Source organism: Tetrao urogallus, assembly GCF_951394365.1.
Source record: "Tetrao urogallus genome assembly, chromosome: 7".
NCBI classification, from domain to species: Eukaryota; Metazoa; Chordata; class Aves; order Galliformes; family Phasianidae; genus Tetrao; species Tetrao urogallus.
In genome coordinates, this window is record NC_136820.1 from 14,521,168 (window position 1) to 14,542,766 (window position 21,599).

Below are 21,599 nucleotides of genomic sequence, written 5' to 3' on the forward strand. Positions count from 1 at the left end.
ACAGCACAACACAAAGGCTTGCTTTTCTGGCACTTAAATGCCAGAACATACCTAGATCGGAGATTTTTGAACACTGCAAATAGCATACAGGTGTATGCCACAAAGCAGTACCCTACTCACTGAACATTCATGCCACACATGGATTTGCCTAAATTACAATTTGAGAAACTTAATGTTTGTTTCAGGAGTAGAGCACATACTCAAAACAGAGAGCAATCCAGTGACAAATTGTACCAGGATGCCAGATCTCTGTTGCAGGTGCCCAAGTGGGGCAGAGGACCACGGAGGAAGGCAGCTCCTCGGCCCAGCCACGCCACTCCCAGCCTCTTTACAGGGGGATGTTTCACGCATCTCTTTGCATCAGCCAGTACTGCTCAACTGACAGCCAGTCCAAACCCAACAAAGTCATTCATCAGCTGATAGCTAACATTTAGTTTTCAGTGTCTCTTTCATTAGTGCATTGGCAAATTTGACATTGGATTTTCCCTCGTATATGTATAAAAAAATGTATTTCCCAGAACTGTGCTCTAGAGAAGTTCGTACTTCTTGACCTGAGGCTGATTTTTCACTTCTAAAAAAGCAGCAGAAGCATTTGCTGCTTTGTAGTATTTTTGTAGACTGGAAGAGGAATGAAACATAAAATGTGCAATTTGAAAACTGGCTTATTTCAATATTTTCTATTTTCTTTGACCATAGTAGTTCTGGGACAGTCACTAGTAGCATTTAAGAACTCCACACCTGCATCGCTGTAAACTGCTGACACAAAAGCAGAGAGCATGTTTTTGGAAAGCAATACATTTCTAATGAATGCTGAAATGTAATTCACTCATGGACACCACACTTTTCTCTGCTGGATTAGTCTTGCAGTCTCTTGTAACATTGCTAAGTAATGCTTTACAGTTAAGTGCACATATTTCCATGCATATATGCAGTTTCTTCCTGGCTAAGGAGACTCAAGGAGCCAATAGACTTCTGCATCTATTTCAAACATCTAAAGGCTCCAATACAAAATTCACATCATCCACCAGTATCCAGAATATATTTCCCCAAATCATACTTACTGTAGTGTATTTTCCCAGCTGGCAGAGTGAGGGGAAGGTTTCCTGGTGAGCTTTTCGGATCTTCTCAGTGAGGTCATCCAGCTCTGCTGTCATTTCATAGTTTTCTGTGGACTCCTGCTTTGTAGGTTCCTTCTTTTTTTTGTTCCTATCATTTCTGACAGCTGTAGAAAAAGAACAGGCACAGATGATTCAGATCACCCCATGTTGTGCTTGTTGCTCTGTTCCAAAACATCACAAAGTATTTTGTTTTATTTTAAGCATAAATTATTATAAGTGGAGATAAAACATTATATTCACAGAGAATACACACGCAAGCTTAATTATTTATCCATAAAAACTGAATTCAATGGAATAATGATGAAACCAAGCTTCCATAGGTTCTAGCTGTGGGTGTGCTATCATACTCCCACAGTACCTGTCCTCCAAGAGAGTCGACCACAACTCCACATGCATTCTAAGTCTCTCTTTAACTCTGCAAGGTGTGATTTTTTTCATTGTAGCATTACAGTTGTGCATGGTGAATGGAGAAATTCTCTGCAGTGACGTAGCTGGTATTTTATTGGATGTGAACTGTACTAAACAAAGACAGTAATGGTTTCTCTTTTTAGATTTCATAATATGGAATATAACAAACCCCACATTTAATACAAACTCTACCGAGCAAAAATTATTTAAGGGGACAGTTAAATTCAAAAACAGCCAATGAAAGAAGATGAAATGCATTGTACTCAAGATCTGAAGATCAAAGGAGAAGCACAAACACTTGAAAGAGGAAAAACTGCAGTGAAGCTATCTTAAAGTCGCTTGCCATCTGCTCCTGCCCTCGGATCAGCCTTCTACCTTCCCCGGGCTGTGGGGGATTACTGGAAATATGCATTGTGCTGCATTCGTTCTGTAATTGATTTCCCACATATTTGTGTTTTGTAATAAAATATGACAGCTGCTCTATCACCATGCTACTCTCTGTTCTTTTAATGAAAACAGCTTAATTTTACAAAATGTGCCCAGGAGATAAATCTATGTCTGCAGCATTGCCAATAGTTGTGAATTTTATCAAGAGGCTTGTTGTTAGTTAAAGCTAACATTTTAAGTGTAACCAGATGCACAAGGAACCCACCAGGCTTTACAACAAAGCCAAACAAAATCAGTCCCTCTCCCCAGAGACTCAGTATTGATCTTAAACACTCCAAAGACTAACCACTGCTGGACAAACAAAACAGCATTAACATACACTGGGGCTCAAAACCCCAATATTTAGACCAGAGCCCCAAATTCTGGGGTTGTGATTGGAGAATGGCACACATGAAGATGGTCTGCCTCCACTTGCCAGTTCTTACTCATACCAGCAGAAGCCCACAGCTGGCTCTTTTCTCAGTGGGTTCCACAGGTCCATCTCCACAGTATCCCATCTTCTGTGGGCACTTGCTCTGTGTCTATAACTACAAGGTGGCAAAAATGTAGGCAAACACTGGACGCTGCAGGAACAAGAGAAGGTTTGAATTCAGTGTCACCTACAGCATTTATTAAAGGCTGAATGACACACAGCTAGATTCATGTTCCTCTGGGTGCTGTTTCTGAGAGAAAATTAAGTGCAAAATGGGAAAATAGCAAAGTGGAAAAGCAGCAGAGTCAGGGGTGTCTACAGAAATAATGTAAGGCATGCACCAGAAAACAAAGGATAGGACACAGAATGTTTTTTGTGAGTGGATGAGGTACATACCTCATGCACAAATGGCTTTGGTTTCCTTACTGAAGGTTTGACTTTCCAACTGAGAGAATTCTGACCCTGCTCTGCTAAATATTTTAAGGATGTACTTGACTTCATTTGTGTGAACAGCCCTACACTGAAGTCAATTATGTGTTTTGCTGGATCAGGGCTGGGATGCTGAGCATCTCCATGGATTAAAGCCTAACCTCAAATGCCATCAGTTTGCATGTCTGCAGTTACGGACTCTAAAGATGCCAAGAAAAGTGGACAGAAAAGGCAAAGGTGTACCTTATTGCAAATCATAGAATACTTAGGGTTGGAAAAGACCTCTAAGATCATCTAGTCCAGCTGCCAGCCCATCACCAGCATATCCTCTAATCCATGTCCCTCAGTGCCACACCTACACAGTTGTTGAACACCTCCAGGGACGGTAAGTCCCTGGGCAGCCTGTTACAGTGCCTTATCGCCCCTTCTGAGAAGAAACTTTTCCTAATATCCAACCAGAATCTCCCCTGGCACAACTTAAGGCCATAGCCTCTTGTCCTACCGCTGTTACCTGGGAGAAGAGGCTGACCCCCACCTTGCCACAGCATCCTTTCAGGCGGTTGTGAAGGTTCTGTGCTAGCAGTGTAGTCAGCTGTTGGGGAGTTGCATCCCCCCAGCCATTTTACAAGTATTTTCCTAAAGCCAATGTCCTGCCCGACTTGCTCATTGGATCCCAAGGCAGAGCACAAATGCAGACCTACACGCTGAAAAAAACATCCAGGACTGACATGTACATCCTGAGTGCTCCTAACTGCCACTGCACTCCAGAAGTAAATCCTAATCACTGCCGTACTTAGGAGATAAAAGAGCTCCTTAGAAAATTATGTAAACTCCTACACAACCACAAAAAGCAATAAGCTTTTGTAATAAAGGCCCATTTACTTATAGCTCTACGATTGACAAATTTGCTTAACAGGCAGCCTCAGCAACTACTTATCTCAATAGCTTTGAACTCCTCGTGGAAGACAAACACGTTATTTAGGCCAGTCCTCAGAACTGCTGCCAAGAGCTCCCAGATACAAGGAGATAACTCATGCAGTGTTCCAGCCACTGCTCCTGTGCTACACCTCACAGCTCTTCCTTCAGTTAGACCTCAGGTCCTTCCCATCCCAAATCCATAGAGAGACAGCTGCTGGTCAATCCATACCAGACTGGCCCAGGTCTGTCCTTTGCAGACACAAATCACTGAAGGGTAGGAAGGGCAGAAGGGGAGAATTAACAAGTCCTGAGAACTAAGAACACTCTTGCTCACTTTTTCTCTTATTCTGATGGTCTTTGCAATAACATTATAACCCATATAACATTTATCTTCTTGCTTTATGTGTACTTCTCCTATTTTCTAGATTTGTCTAAGGCTGCATCAGACCTAGTGGTATTTCTATATTCCCTGTAAGACAACACAATAAAGTGCATCTGACATGTAACACCCAGGCTCCAAAAGTATAAAGAATTTTGACTATGTTGAACTATTAAGCAGATTCAACTATATCGATAATTCAACTCAAAAAAAAAAAAAAAAAAAAAAAAAAAAAAAGGGAGAGAAAAAGATTAAGATAACACTAATCTTAGAGGAGTTAAATAAAAACACATAAACACACATATTTACACAGTAAATTCCAAAGCCATCACTGCCTGGGGAACAGGAACTGTCACACTGCATGCTGGAATAGGTTTGGATTACAGCTGATGCTTATATTACATAAATCACACCTTTTTGTATCTTGGTCTTTACATGCATATGATCACATCAATCCTCAAAGCAATTCCATTGCCTTTTAATGATGATATGCAAGAGATGAATCTATGTCACAGTTAATGCTGTTGTGGAAAACTCAGGTTATGAATTTCATTACTTGGGCACTAAATTCTGATTCCACGGCTGCATTATTTAAGAGCTCCCAACAGGGGACAGTATGGAAGTTCACTTACCCTGTGAGAAATACTGGAAGTTACAAAATCCAAACAAAAATAAGGTGCGTGAGGGGAAAGAGAATGAGTAAGGTGTACCTGTGTGTGTGGGTAAGCCACGTCGGCATGCATCTCAACACTGCTTGGACAGCTGAGAGACACACGCCCAAGCCTGAGCATGTCCTCTCCCATCTGTCTTCCCATGACAGCTTCCATGTCACCTCCATGCATGCTGTTACAGGCATTTCCACACCCAGAAAAACTACAGGGAACCTTGGCAGGGTTTGCCAGCCCCTACCCTCCGATGCTCCCTCAATGCCTGATGGAAGAAGGGGTTGAACATCAGAGGCTGCCCCTTCTCTGCCCCTGATAGTCTGCTCCCCTTATCCTACGTCTCCCACTGCCTTTTCTCTCCTCTGCTTGAAGCAAAGGGCGTGGAATGGATGCTGTAGGATGCTTTTAAGAAAAGTAGGGTTTGCTGTAGGTGAAACTAAGGAAAGGAAAGGCATGAACAGCTTCTCTCAGAGCACCCCAGCTCTCTCATTTAGCAACCATCCAGCAATTCCTGTGCTTGATCAGGCTTTTTTCAAGCATGCCATAACGCTTGATATTGTCTAGTGTCAAACACAGTGCCTTCATGTCCACCACATCCAGTCTCCGCTTGGCCAGATGAGTCTGGGATCTAGCCCAAAAGATTCAGGCAATTTCTGGATCATCAGGTAAAATTATGGCATGCTGAGTTCTCGTGCTACCATTTGTCAAAGGCGACAGAAATGTATGCAATGGAAAAGATCCTGCCGCTCACAACACCATTTTTTCCAATTGCTTGCATAACCTTTGCTTCCCCAGATGCCCAGAAGATAGCTTGACAGTACTTTTCATGGATTATAATGATTAATCAGCAACAGATTCATGACTCAAAATGTTACCTTTGCTGTTTTGCCTCTTAGAGATCCCCGTGACCTGTTACAGCTTTGTGTACCAGTTAACTGTTTTTGTTCCTGTGCTGACAACTACTAGTGCTTCCAGTTAGTTTGCATTCCTGCAAAACCGCACCACTCTTGTTCTTAAACATTTCAAAGTTATTTGTTAAGCTAACAAATCTCAGAAGCACCACAAAGCACAGGGAGCAAGTCAGCAATTGCACAACACTCAGCTGCAAAGGCGGAGCATCAGCCTCACCACTCACAGGTGGCACCATTTGCCTGCCACTGCCACCATCGGGGCTGCTGTCCCACTGGCTCCATGGCACTTTGGGAAGCCATCGGTCGATTCACTGCAGAAAGCCAGCAGCCCTGCCTGGTGGAAATGGCAGGCAAATGGTGCCATGTATGCGTGATGAGATTGATGCTCAGCCTTGCGGCCATGGCTTCCAGAGTGCAAACATGCACGGCTTGCATCCTGATACCCAAATCCTGACATCCAAATTCCAGCTACTAAAAATTTCTAATTCTCGAAGGTTAGCAGTTGTGGACAATTCCAGTCAAATACGCAAAACAACTGCTGTTGTTGCCAACCTTGATTCATCAGGATAAAGGCCTGACTTCCTCCAAACACCTCGCATCTCCTTTCTCCCCTGTTGCCCTTCTATAAACTGTGCTCCCTGTAACTAATGGCATAATGCAAGAACATCTCTCCCAACAGCCACCTTAGCAAACTTCCAAAGACCTAGCACTCCAGAACAGGACAAAGAACCAGCTTCTCTGGCCCCACAGATGAAGCCAGCACCTCGCTGCACATCACAGAAGGCTCCCAAGTACCAGAGCTGATTGCTGCAGGCACAGAAATGGGGGACCTGCTAACATGTGGTGATCTAGGAGGTTGTTTTTCCCCTTTCATAGGGAACATTACGCAGCCTTCTCCTGTCACGAGGGGATCAACACAGGATGAGAATTAACAACCATCTTGTATAAAGTCCAAGCCATCCCCATCGTAAGAAAAAGAACAGAAAAAACATCTTGAAAACAACACAATCACGCCTGACAAACAGAGATGCCATCAATTCAGAATGATAAGAATCCTATTCATGTGTTCACAGCAATACAATTGCAAGCCAAACATAGCATTAAAATATGCAGAGCACTAGGTAGTTATAAATGGATTGGCCTTCCTAGGTCATGATTTCCAGATGAAATAATGTTTTCTTTCAGGCAAAAATGCTCAGTCTTTAAAAACAAAAGGAAACTATCTTAAAACAAATTCTTATGCCACAGTTGAGACTTGACATATGGAGAATGATGGGAGGCAATGCACGTTTCACATTAAAAACTCTTCTTCCTAATAGACAAAGCCAGTTAAAAGTACACAGTCTTGCTAGGAGCTTCAAGTACAAAAACAAACTACATTGAAAATTGCATATTTTGTAGCTGATTCAGAGAAACCAATAAGGTTAGCTGTCTGGTGCAACTGTCACAAGACAGCATCTAGAGTTAAGTGAGATAGTATCTCTCTACAGACACGTATCGAAATTAGCAAGGGAGTGCAGAGAAACAACCATGAAGGAAATTTCATGAGAACCTGGCATGCTACCATTTTCCCCCAGGCACAGAACGAGGACATCTATTAAAGCCTTCAAACCTGCCCCTGGTTTCCTGTTGAGAAATACTGCTCAGCTATGGCAGGCGTGCCCTGAGCACACCCCAGGAACCTCTGACATTAGGCCCTGCAGCTCCACAACACGAGACGGCACCACGAGCCCAAAGGACATCATCCTGCACGATGCCTTCACCTATGCAGGCTCTTCCAGTCACTGTTGGCAGGTTTTTTTCCTGAAGAAGGTGAATTTGAACTCTGCCTCGCAGCTTTGTATTATTCATTACATAATTGCTATGTTTTATTAGAAATATGATCTATTATAACCTTGAATACTGTAACTTAAATGACATTGAAAATTAGATTATTCTGATTATTAGAGAAGTGAGAAAGGTACTAAACATTTGTAAGACTGATAATCAATCAGTGTATCCATCTGAGTGCAATAAAAATCAATCAGGAGCTAGTGCGTTTAAATCTAATTTTTTAAGCATGACATTTTCTTCTGAGTTTCTTTTTTAAATGTCACCCTCTTCTACAACAGTGATTGATTCTCTCCCCAGGGACAGTTCACTCCAACTGTTTTATTCAAAGCACAGAGATCCCATATTCACATTCTTTTCTAAATATCAAATTAGTCACAACAATAATATTTTCATCAAAATGTGAATTTCAGAAACACACACACATGTACTCAAAACAGTAAGACACAGGATCTAAATTGGTTCAAATAACAGTTTGCTTTTAACTAGCAAACAATGTATTTTAACATGGAAAATGGTGTGATTTTTTGTCCCTTAAATTCCCTTTTTTTTTCCCCCGTGAAACAGAAGGCCAAGGATTTGCTTGTTTAAAACATAATTCATGTAGAAATGTTTCAGCAGTGAACAATGAATCACTAGCTATAGGGAGTCCGTGAGTAATTACCTATGCCTCCAAAATAACCTTATTAGGCTATTGTAAGTATAGGGTAGACCTTTGATACCTATAGCCTAGGGGGCTCTATTTTTCCATTCATGCACAGGGGATTTATATGGTTATATCCTATTATAACCGACGAAAGCAACACATCTCCCATTTATGTATGAGGATAACTGCAGGGTTAATATATCAAGAACTGAGTTAAAAGAACAGGTTTCATTATATGAATGAATGATACAAATGGATGCTCTACAGCGTTATTTAAACGGCCTGAAACTTGATCTGTGGTTTCAAGGATTCCATCAGCCTGAAAATTTTATTTTTGACACGAAATTCGGCACCTGCTATTGTCACAGCCCTGAAAAACTGGTAGATGGAACGAGCAAAAAAAGAGTTTCTACTCTCTTGAAGAAAAATAATACTAATTTAACTTAGACGTAGTATCAAAATAACCAAGACAGTGCAGAACAATAAGCTGAGAGAAAAACCCACTGAAGACAGCAGACAGGTATGACTTTGGTGTTCTTTTTCTTCAATTTTACTTTGCTATCATTTTCAAGATGAATAATTAATGGCATGGAATATATACATATATGTATGTGCTTGCTTCTTAAACAACTTTCTTCCTGCTTTTAAGACATATGAGAAGAAAATAAGTCATGCTTTGCATATCTAGAATTGACACTGCAAGGCCTGAAACCAAAAGAAAAAAACCAGCTGGTTCTAAATGCTGATTTGGCTTCAATGTTGAAGGAAACCTAGAGAAGGTTCCTTAAAATACTTCAGCTCGGACAACAAAACAAAACAAAACAAAAACACCGAAGCTTGTAAACTGCTTCCAGGGCCATGAATATACTGATAAAGTCTACCTTTGTAGATTGTATATAAAACCAGCAGAAACAGCGTTTTGAAGCATGCAGGTGTGGTAGGCAGATGAGACAGTAAGTGGAACAGCTTAAGTCAGAGCCAGGATATAGAGTGCAAAATGCGTAACATGGGCTGAACCAAAAACAGACTCCTTCACCTCCCTTATGGTTTCCCTGCATGTTGCAGTCAAACTAGATGGAGAAACAGGAATCCAAATTTAACAATAAACTGTTTAGACAGCATTTTCCCTGAGATTTCCGTTCTCAGGGTGCTTTAAAGGCATCAGCTAATTGCCGCCATGAAATATGATAATCCAGAAACTTCTAGAAGCTGAGGATTAAAGAACAACCGAAGGCTAGCATTAACAATTTCAGGCAAAATAAATCACAAGTATTTCCCATGAAGGCCCAGCAACATGTCTGCAATGGAAATAACCTAGTCATACCCACTGTGACATCAGTCGCCTTCATTTCTACGTGTATTTCACATAACCTACAAGTTACACAACACCACCAGAATTTCCTATCTTCTCCCTAGGGCAGGTCCCACAATGTATCCATTCAGATAGTGATTCATTACAATGAATCTACACAAGTATCATTCCCATCTCATTCATGTCCTGCCCCAAGCATCTCCCAATATTCTGCACAAAATCGTTCACTTCCTTCTCTAATTGTAAAAGTAATTACTAAGATCTGCCATGCCACTTGTAACAGGCTTTGCAGAGTAACAGCATCATCTGCTGGATGTTGCCAGTCATCCTGTTCCCTGGGTCAGCGCTGAAATTGGAAGGAGTTTTGGGAATCAATCATTCCATCCTGAGAGCTTTCCCAAACTCGCAGGGCTTACGCAAGGAAATGAAGTATCACTGTGGTTACTGTCTACTGTTTCATCTGCCAAAATCCTAATGGATTTACTAGAAACTTTTTCAGCTATCTAGATAAAATTCTGTATGCAGCTAGTTAAACTGAAATAGTATGGGGAACAGGGCACCTTTTATGGAATAGTGGTGTCCAAACACATTTGCTGAACACATACACAATCACAAATGCAGTGTGATCATTCTTGCTCTTCCTTACAGCTCAAGTGACTAAATGCATACAGAGCGATTGAAAAACACTTCTAAATAGTAAGTTTGACATTAAATTTATATTAAGCCATGATTAAAAAAAAAAAAGAAAAAAAAAAAGAAAAAAAAAAAAAAAGTAGAGTTGCTATTCACAGGCTGGGTAAAGCAAAACTCCCCAATTTCATTTCGAAATCTGAACTTTCAGTCAGAAGTCGCTATGTGGCCATTAAATCTGTCTCATCTGATTTTAGCTGTGCAAGTGCCCTTTTGAGCTACCTTCACAAAGCAACTGCCCTTTTGACTACAGTCTTGAAGTCTGCTACACTAACCCTTTATGGATAACCGATTACAGGTAAAAATATCCCAAACTTGACCTTTTTTCTTCAGGGCCACCAGAAGGTAAACCAGTCTACTCATCTACAAATATTACATTAATTTCTCTTATGAGACAGTCATGGTAGTAGGATGGCTCGCAACTGGGAGAACTTTGGGTTATACAATGACATCAATTCAATTTGTTGGACAGAATTACCCAGAATTGCTGATGGCAAGGAAAGTGCACTGCTGTAAACTAAAACCAGACACTGCACTGTTTCTGCCCACTATCTGGCCTGACTATAACACTTCATAGTATGTGCTGCAGCTATTTTATTTCTCATCCTAACAGGCAGAAGCAAAAAGTACTTGATTTGCTTGCAGCTTAACTGGAAAGCTACCTATCGTGACAAATTGCAACTTCTTTCCTGACACCACCAACATTTTTAACAAAATGGCTTTCCATAATAAGCACATTCAAAATAATGAACGAGATTCAGCTATCATACAAATCATACATAATCACAGGACTGCAGATGTTGGAAAAGACCTCAAGAGATCGAGTCCAACCTCCCTGCTAAAGCAGGTTCCCTACAGTACATAGCACAGATGGGCATCCAGACAGGTCTTGAACATCTCCATAGAGGGAGACCTCACTACCTCTCTGGGCAGCCTGTTCCAGTGCTCTGTCACCATTACTGTAATAAATTCCTCTGCATGTTTGTATGGAACTTCCTATGTTCAGTTCTGGGCCATTGCTTCTTGTCCTATCACTGCACTCCATTGAAAAGAGCCTAGTCTTGTCCATTTGCCTCCCACCTTCCTTTAGATATTTAAAAAGTTTAGTCAGGTTCTCCCTCAGTCCTCTTTTCCCCAGACTGAACTTCCCAGCTTATACAGCCTTCCCTCATACAGGAAATGCTCCAGGCTCTTCATTAAATTTGTGGTCCTTCCTTGGACTCCTGGGAGATCCCCATCTTTTTTTAACTGGGGATCCCAGAACTGGACACAGTATTCTAAATATGGCCTCACCAGGGCAGAATAGAGGGGAAGGATCACCCCCTCGACCTGCTGGCCAGTCTCTTTTTAAGGCACCCCAAGATACCTCTGGCCTTCTTGACCACAAGGGCACACTCCACTCCAGTGAGTCATCTCCCCCTAACATATACTGACATATGTGGTTATTCTTCCCCAGGTGCAAGACTCTACACTTGTTAAACCTCATCTGGTTCCTCCCTGCCCAATTCTCCAATCTGTCCAGGTCTTGCTGAATGGTAGCACAGCCTTCTGGTGTGTCAGCCACTCCTCCCAGCTTTGTATCATTTATGCTTTCTGATTACACATGATAAAACAAATCGGACAGATAGTAAACAAAAAGGCTACAGTTCTGTTGGAGGTTAAAAAAGGAGGTGAGCTGGAAGCACCCCTTCCCTGTGCTCATACATTACCACTCAGCACACAAAGTAATGCCTCCTGAAAAGGATGAGCAGAAGTTCAGCAGCAACACCAAAACTGTGTGCCACCCGCATTTTTACCTTTCATTAAGGCTGGTTTCATGCAGTGAATACAATTTGAACCCAAAAAGCGTTCACTCCTATGTTATTCACCAGTATTAAAAATAACAGCCCCAACCTATCACCACTACCACTTTAGTCGTGCAGTGGTACTACTCCAGCGATCTCAGCAGAGTCCTATTAGTGTAAAACTACAGTAACGTAGTGAGAGATCAGATCTAATATCTGTTTCTGCAGATGGATAATACCGCATTCATAGCTAAGTTTCATTTCTTTGTTTAGCCCTCAAGGCTAAATTTCACATTCGTACCTCCTGGTGTCTTGTGCAATTGTGTAAAGGTGCATCTAGCGAGAGAGCTGCCAACTGACAACACATCTGAAGAGGCTTGCGTGCACTGTGTATTTCATCAAGCACAAAGAATACATTGCCTTGTGCAATCGTAAATTGAGCTCATGAAAGCAGAGGAACAGTTGTTCCAGATGTGTTTTGAGAAAGGGAGCTATAGTCCTGAACCACAGCGCTAGCCTGTGTTACAGCCTAGGCAGCTTGCAGCCCTGGCCTCCCACTAAGCCAGGGATAATAAAATCAAACAAAGAGCTCAGCTACTATTTACCTATTCCTCTGAAGGTAATGTAGAAAACCCGCACAGAATTTTTTCCTAAGGACATATGATTGTTGATACTTAAAAAAAAAAAAGAAAAACAAGTGAAAAAAAAAAGGAAGATTGGGAGGTTATTTCCATCTCTTGACGCTTTGAGGAAGGTGGTGTGGCTCTGAAGTGGGAGAAGGCAGTACTCAACCTCCCTGCCAGGGCCGCTGCTACCAGATGACCTGCTGTACCAGGAGGCAGCCCAGCAGCATGAGATCATAAGACAGGAGGGAAACACTGCATTACTTAATCAGGTGGACCTAAGAGCACCAGAAGAGCAATTAACAAATATATTGTTGAGACTTCACATGTACGTGCAGCCCTGCACAGCTGGTGGGCATGTGCCAGCATCTGCCTGTGGAGATTGTTCTGAAACTGGGCCTCATTTCTTAATTAATAATGCTTGCCATTAAAATGTTGTAGTTATAATACCAAAAGTATGTTTTATCAAATGGTAAAATGACAGAATGACAAGCTCAAAAACTGCATTTTGAATTTTCTTCCCAATAGCTGAGCAATGGGAATAAAAAAAAAAGCTGTAAACTAGTTTAAAGAAGGACTTTTTTTTTTTTTTTTTTTTAAATCACATTGTCCTTTTTCACAAACCTTAAACTAAGGCTGAGCTCAGGGGGTCACCTTTTATTCCCTGCCACAGGATCTTCAGCTCTCTGTAGAAGGCTAACCTGAGCTGCAGCATGCTCCCTGGTCAATGGGAATAACACATGGCGGCTGTGCTGGGCTCAGAGCACTTGGCTGGCCATGTCACCAGCTTCCCGTAAATGCAGGGCTGAAGCTGGCGGCTGACACAGGTAAACAAATTAATTCAACTTTGACATCTTGCTGCCCGCTCTGAGACGCCGCGCAGGTGAGTTGAGGCTCTAAAAATGTTCCTGCCTCTCAGCCACACATCGTGCCTGGGGTCTCTGAGTTTGGGATAGCACCAGGTTTACTGCGACTCTTCAAAGAAACGTGCAGTAGGCAAAGGTTGCTGCTTGTGCGTTTAACAAATATTGTTCTATCCATAATTCACATGCAGAAATGCTGCTTTTCATGTATGAACGCAGCTCTTCCAGACATCTGCACTCGTGCTTTATGTAGTGGCAGGAGCATTGTGGCAGCACGGGGTCTAATTCCCTCAACACACCTGCAGAAACCCCAGCTGCTTTGACACTCCTGTTAGGACATGAATCACTCCACATGCCTGCACCTAATTATCAGACTGACTATTTTGATATATTCTATTTTTTATGTACAATGACAAAGAAGTTCTTTAAAATACGTTCCAACTGTTCTTGCATTTAAAAAACACAAATGTTTTTTTTTGTCTGGGAGTTAAGTTCTGAAATAGTAATAATAAGTGGACTGGATTACTTAAAAAAGAAGGCATGGTAGCAACTACTGGCTTAAGGAGCTTAATTCTGCCAGACAAGGTCAAGTAACATCAAATCCTGATTTCTCTGTAAGATTTTTTAAAATATCTCCAGTAATGCCAACACACAACCTTCCCACATTAAGTGCTTTCACAGCACACCAGACCAGCCAGACCTAGCGATCATAGAAGGAGCAAGGCAGACAGACACTTGTTTCCAGGAAACAGCAACATACTAAAAAAAGAAGATTGTTGATTTGAAATCAAAGTGATTACTGTGGCCTCTGCAATTTCCACTGCAAGCCCTTACTACACACAAGGGAGTTTGTTTTCAGAAGGCAAACAGGCGGCAGGTCATCACAGAGTTAACTCAATAAAATAATAATTTCTACTTGGATAAACTGACCTAGTTTTCCCAGACTTCTCTATGAAAACAAAGGATGCAACTTGGACACGAGATGAAGTGGAAGCCAAGGGCTGGGTAAGGAGCTTGGACTGCATAGCCAGCCCTTAATTAAATGAGGGTGGTGGTCCCCAGTAGACAGAAACTTGCATCACAAGACGGCGGCACAGTATTAATTGGTGTTACCGGCAATTTCTTCTCACACCTTGTCTTCCTGGCCTTCAACAGCATGGGACTCATCACACACCGGTTGGGCACCTCCTTCCCTTCCCTCCTTCTAGTAAGGATGGACTTCTAAACAGCCTTTTTAGGAGAAGTCCTCAGGATATTGCTTCTGGGAAATCACTTATGGTTAGCATGGGCTGAAAGTTGGGATTTTCAAAAGTGTAGCTTTCTTCATTTCATGAAGGAGCCGATGAAGAGCTGTGGGACCCCCAGAGCCGAGGGCTGCACGGCACACATGTCACAGATGGGCCCAGAAGGCACAGCTTGGAGGACAGGAACCAACAAGGATCCATCCTGGCCCCTTGTAACTCATCCCAAGGTTTTGCAAATCTGAACAAACCACGATGTTAACAACTATGCATTTTGGAATTCAAGACAGTGTTATTTTTCAGCAAAACGCTGTTGTGCTGGAATGCCTCCAACCAGCTCAAGTTAAACAATTTGCCCTGAGTGAATGTTCAATGGAGGGAAAAGCTAAACTTATGAACAGAAAGAGGCCAGATTCCCCCTCTTTTCTAATCCATCGCACAGCATTAGATTAAACACTCGTTAAAAAAAAATATATAATGAACTGTTAAGACCAGGATATTTAATGATTCCCCTTAATTGTCATTCTTTCTACATTTCCTGGTTCCTAGGGAGCATTTTTAAAGTTCTTCATCCATTATTGCAAGGCTCATCAACCACAGGGTCATCCCCCCACCTTATATCCCCAGCCAAGAAAAAAGACCCCAAAACTCATAGGGATTAATCCTACAAACCTCGGGGGAGGCAGCTAGTGTATCTATATGCTTTTAAATGTATTCACGCTTTGCCATGCAAAAATACTAGTAGGAAAAATGTTCCTAATAAACAAATGAAATAGTTATAACTGACTTAGAAAACAGCAGGAAAAGTTGCCAAAGTTCTGACTCTCTCGTACAATCCTCAGTAGATTCAAACAAGTAAAATATTTCTGCTTATTCCCTTCTCTCCCTGTGTACTTTTCACTTTATTATGGGAGAGAGTTGAGCATAATGGAGTTGCTTTACCTCCGTAAAGCAGCTATCTTCCTGCCTCTATTTGTTTTCTTTTTTATTATTATTTGCATCTCTTCTCAATTTAGAATTATTTTCTGATGTTTCAACTTAATATCAGTGTTAAAGTGAAGAGGCATTCAAAGAGAAAAAAAGAAGTACTTACATATTCAGTTTTTCTTTCAAATTACATAAAGAGGCAAACTGAGTATCCTCCTTGTAGAAGGAAGCTGTCAAAAGGTTCTATCAAATTAACAGTTCTCTATGCCACTTGTAACGGGCATCTGGAGCGCATGAATTTGATCCCTGAGCTGTCAATGGGTTGATCAGAGAGCGCAACACTGCACAACATGGACTACAAGACCAAAAGCTCTGAGCTCTTGTCTTCTGCACTCATCTTTGAGATTTCTAATTTGAAGCTCACGTGCTTGCTCCCTACCCAGTGAAGGTAGATTGGCATCATCAGAGAATGATGCAAAATTCACTTAACTCTTAATATTCCATCTTCCAGTATCAACAATTTCTCTGTATCAGAACAAACTTCTTTTTAATGAAATTTCATTAGTCACACTTTTTTTGAGTAGCTCTTCCCCAGTGTCTCTCTAAAATCAAAATAACATTGATCACCCTGAAGCAGTGTTATGGCAAGCAAAACAGGGGTAAGGTAATCGTTTTATGGAAAGAATAGCTCACACAGTGAGCCCATGTAAAGTGACACGTCACAAAGGATGCTCACTGATTCATGTTTTGAGGCCTCCTCTATTGATTAATCTGTGCCACAAAATGGCTAAAACCTATGCAATACCAGCTTTAGTCTTTTTGATATGTAGAGAAATCTCTCCTACAAATAACCATATAATATTTAAAACTCTGAAAAATAATTTTCTGTATTTACTGTGTCACTGGGACTCTAAATGTACACAACATATGAAAATGACTAAAAATACTGTACTCTACCAGAAAATATGTAATTCATGGATTCTTATGAAACATAATGGTACTTCCACAAACCCATACAATTCTTGCCAATTTCCATTTTTTCACATCTCTTCTATTGTGTTACTAACTCCATTACACACGAAAAGTGCAAAGAAGAAGAGAAGAGAAGAGAAGAGAAGAGAAGAGAAGAGAAGAGAAGAGAAGAGAAGAGAAGAGAAGAGAAGAGAAGAGAAGAGAAGAGAAGAGAAGAGAAGAGAAGAGAAGAGAAGAGAAGAGAAGAGAAGAGAAGAGAAGAACTTTGTTCAGAACAGATGAGAAGCTGTAGATTTGCAGCAGCTCTCCCTGTACCAGTGTTGACACTGGTAAAGCTGCTAATGACTAAAACAGATGGAGAGGTAACAAATGAGAACAGCATCTCCAGACTGACCAGAAAACCAAAGCACTGTGTTCTCTCTCATTCTTTCAGCTGCACTGTGATCTCTTCATCAAAACCACCCGCTGTTGCTAAGTGAATGAAGCACGTCTCTTTGCCATAGAAATAACATGGCACCCCACATCATTTGATGAATTTCAGGTGTGCTCATTTCTAAAGAAGAGATGCGATCATGCTTGAGGCATTCTTAAAAAGCTCATCTTCCAACATCCCTCAATGTCTATCTGCAGTGTTATAAATTGTCCTCACTACTAAGTTTTCCGATTTGATTTAATGCTTTCTTTTCTGACTTTCATGTCTTATGGGAAGAATTTCTACGGTTTAAATTCACTAAGCTCTGACTCCAGGAAAACACCGAAGGTAGAGTTATCAGTTGACTTACAGCAATACAAAGCAGTCCCAAATGCAAAATGCACAGCACTATGCCAGTGATTCTTCTTCCCACAAGTCTGAAGACTAAAAATGTTTAAAAATATAATGCACTGAAAACGATACAAATGTACCACGCTTTGTTAGTCTGTCATTTTAAATGGCTCGTAAAGTCCTCCCTCAAAGGATTTGACTTAAATCATTCATTAACTTGAGTCTGATGGCTTTGTCCTGGAAAGGGACAAGAACATGGATTTCTCTAATGTAACCCAATTCCCTAACAGAAACAAAAACAACCTGATGAAATCCAGTTACTAAAAGCACGTATCGTACCCAAAGCAGAAGTGTAAATAAATTAATTACCAAGTGAGCTCAGTCAGCAAAATTCAATTTTATGAGGAGTTTTTACATTAACATTTCACTTGCTTAAAAGTTTTAAAAAAGAAAGCAAGAAAGAAAAGTAGGTCAGCATGTTTCCCCAGCATGTATTTTTGACTCCATTAAAACTGTCTGTCAGATGACTAACCAAGCCTGTAATCCAACTAAAAGCATGTTTGCTTTTTGTTGCACTTTTTGCCAGGGGAACGGAAGAATTCCACTCAGCTCTAACTCTGAAATTCGGATAAACGTCTCAAGAGGTCAGATAATTTCCTCACATTTACCTACCAAATCAATTTGTATCGATGATGAATAATGGTTATGGATTAATGACACTGAGAACAATCCCATAGACGACTACATGCTCACTGGCCTTAGGCACTGCCTGCAAGGCTATACGCTACCATTTTTTTAAGTAAGTCAGTCTCAGAACTGCCTCAGTATGATTGACAGACATTTGACTTCAGACTTAAATTTTTAAGACTTAAACATTCAGAGTTTTCATAAATGTGTTGACATGCGAACAACTGCCAGAATAAAGGTGGGATGGGGCAAAACTGTTCCTGTTAAATTTTACAGGGCCAAAGAAATCTGAAAATCCCAATGCCTTGTGATCTTTCTTTTGCTAGAATTAACAACAGAATGATGTTTTAGCTAGAATAAAGAGGGCGTTATTTCTCCAGCATGTATGCCATCTAGCTTTAAAAAATCCCGTACACTTTCCATGTGAGCACTAAGAAACAGGAGATTAACTGTTCCAATGTATTTTAAATTGAGCATGTGATACCAAGTCAAACTGAAAACAAATCAGGGCTATTTTTATAGCACAGTCCTAGGGCTAGCATCCCTGTAGCAGGAGTTGCAATGTGTCAGCTGGCTTATCACAGGCATGGCAATGGAAAATTCTGTCTGCTATAACAATTCATACAGTGGATGAAAGCAAACTGTAAGAGTCTGACAGCAGCAGAGGGAAATCCATGGCCTCATCTACTTATGTAGAGATCTTCTTAACGAGTCTTTGAGAGCCTACTCATTTCCAAGTGGCTTCTTTTTATCTTCCACGCTATCAGTACGGGAGTCACTCCCACTGGGAGGTCAGCACAGTCTTTGCTTCTTTGCATTCTGCGGAAAAAAACTATAAGAACATCTCCAGAGAAAGCATCACCAGGAAAATGGTGGAATAAGTTTACAGATACAAATCATCAGGAGGATGTGTGCATTCTCATATGTTCTCCTATGTGTAAGGACCAAACACGTGTCTCCTCTCATACTGAGTCTGCCAGACACTTTTAGGTTGCTGCAGTTCAATCATTCCAGAACTCTTGGGAACAATTTACGGCACTTCTCATGAACCTTGACTACTGCAGATAACATTTTCAGGTTGGCCTGACAACCAAATAAGCCATGTTTAGCTTCAAGGCCCAGGACACTGGCAATTTGCTCGTTCCCATACTGATATCTATCTCATCAACATTTGTCCATCGGTCAGATTCAATAACCAAAAATAAGAAAAGCATTCAAAGGGAGAAAAAAAAATGCACAGCTACAGTCAGCAGAGAAACCACAAGGTGCCAGTAGAAAGCACAGTCGCATGGCACAATGGCAATTAGGAAAAAGAGATGCATCAAAGATGCCCCATGCCCCCAAACAAGAAAATGATCTGAATAAGGAATAGGAAGCAGTGAACTGAGTGCATAAAGAAAGAATGGAAGCTCTGAAACAAAGCTTTTGAGGTCATGGGATTGGGGTCTCAGCCGTTATGTCTGCATGACCAAGCAAGCGTAGCCTCAGCCCTGCATTTTCGAGCACATGAGCCAGGCAGGGACAGACTACCTCCAGATTTCCCATCTGCTCTTATAGCAACACTGCCTGGCACAGGGCAGAGAGGATAACACAGTTGTTTTTTTTTTTCTGCATGACAGCAGTTTGGATACTAAACTCAAGTGGTGATAAAGGCTGTCTACAATGGACGCACAGAGTCAGGGCGTTACAATAACCCCCTGCCCCCCATACACACACGCCAAAACCAAAGTGGGGGACAAGAAATAACAGAAAAAGACCACAGAAGTAATCAGACTCATGTGAAGTGAAAATACACAAAGGTGTGAAATGAAAACTCTGAAGTTTCAGTGCCGCTAACCGCTCCCACAATAGAGGCAGACCTCTGAAGGAAGTGCCATGGGGCTGCCACAGAAACTGAATATCAACAGAGACATGACCGGTCTATGAGGTTGTGCTCTCTTTAAAGTAAGAAAGGGTTCAATCAGGTCAGAGGGCTTTAATAAAGCTGCTGAATAGTAACACGTACTTCACTTGAGTGTGCAGCAGATGTAGGCCCTGGCTGCTTTGAAGAAATTAGACTGCATGTGCTTTGTGCTTTTCTCTGGCTGTAATTATTTCCAAGTTATACAGTTGTTATACCGACAGACAAGTTATGCATACAAGGTCTCCATGTCATTCAGCTGAACTTCCTCCATAGGAGAAGATCAGGAGGCATTCAGGAAGTCCAAAAGTTCCTGACATCTAACTGACGCCTTTTCTTTTCTTAAGGGGCATCTGTTTCAGAGCATTACTGGGTCCTGCAGTGCGAGCAGTTAGCATAGTACCTCCAGAACTGCCACAACTTTAATAAAACACCTTGTTAAGCAGGAGGTAAGAAGGGTGCACACTCACAGTCCTGCAGGATTAGAATTTACAGGCACAGACAAAGGCTGAGGAGAGCATCTGGTAACTTCTGCAAGGGTCCACGTTGTCATAGAGACCGCCGGGAGCAGCCGCAAGTTCACTGAGGCAGCCATACCTCAGTGAGTGAGTCTTAATGCAACTTCCAGCTGAGGACATGCAATCAATCTCTGTGTGAGCTTATTGAAGGGATTCCCTTTATGCTTACTCAGTCCTCAAGAGGCCGAAATGAGGGAAAAGGTTTTAAGATATATATATTTTATTACTTTTAAAGACAAGGCAAGGCCCAGAGCTTCCTTTGGATTAAAGGGAGGAGAATAAAAAAGATAACTCTTTCCTTTGAACAAGAAATTATGCGAAACATCAAAATCTTGACAAAGACAGTCAATTTAATGATTAAAAAAAAAAAAAAAAGGATGGAAAGAGTAATTCTAGGGCAGCCAGGCTGGCCATGTGCAATGCTGTCTTCCCTCACTCCAGAGAATCCCCCACAGAGGCAGCCCCAGGGCCCAAAATCTCGCTGCTGCACTTCTCCCATCCCACTCTGACTGCCTCACTCCCTCCCTCTGACATTGTCAAATGCAGGAGGTGCCCTGTTTTTCCTCCTCTCTCCATGCCTTTCTCCCGACATGTCCCTCCCCAGTGGCATCTGACCCCTGGGTAATTTCCCTGGGGACAGCAGCACCTCTGCCCCTCTCCAGGTCCCTGCTCCTGCCTCCGGGCTCAGTTCCAACACTTGGGAGGCTTGGAGCTGCCAAAAAGAAACAGAACCAGTGCCAAGAGTTGTTTATTGGCTGGGGTCTTCAATTCTTAGCTTACACAATTTTCTATGTGAGGAAGAAAAAAAATAAATGTTGCAGATCTAGCATGCTATGATTTAAAGTTGCAGCCATTTGTGCAATGCCTGAAAGGCAATGAGCAGAAGAGAAAAAAAGAACTTCAGGACTCTATTTGTACTTCTTAACATTTTAGGATATAAAGATCAGACTAATTACCAAAGAGTCTTGACTTGAGCAGGGTTCACTAATCACGCTCTGCTTGAGAAATTAGGAGAGAATTTACTTAGCCGCACCATGAAAGGTGCCAATAAATTGTTCAGCTGGAGAGTTAACATAATAAAAAAAATCATTTTTTACGTTATTTTCTTTAGCAGTTTATTAATTGCTGCCTGAAATACTTTTCTGAAACACAACGA

The 21,599-nt window shown here is 41.5% G+C and overlaps 1 protein-coding gene across 1 annotated transcript in view; it reads right to left on the reverse strand.

The window, feature by feature from the left end:
* RARB (retinoic acid receptor beta) overlaps positions 1 to 21,599 on the reverse strand; it is a gene marked incomplete at both ends in the record, with an annotated part of 188,672 nt that overhangs the window by 16,317 nt on the left and 150,756 nt on the right. The window contains 1 exon segment of the mRNA XM_079538079.1: positions 1,062 to 1,222. Within this exon segment, the coding sequence (XP_079394205.1) occupies positions 1,062 to 1,222 (161 nt within the window).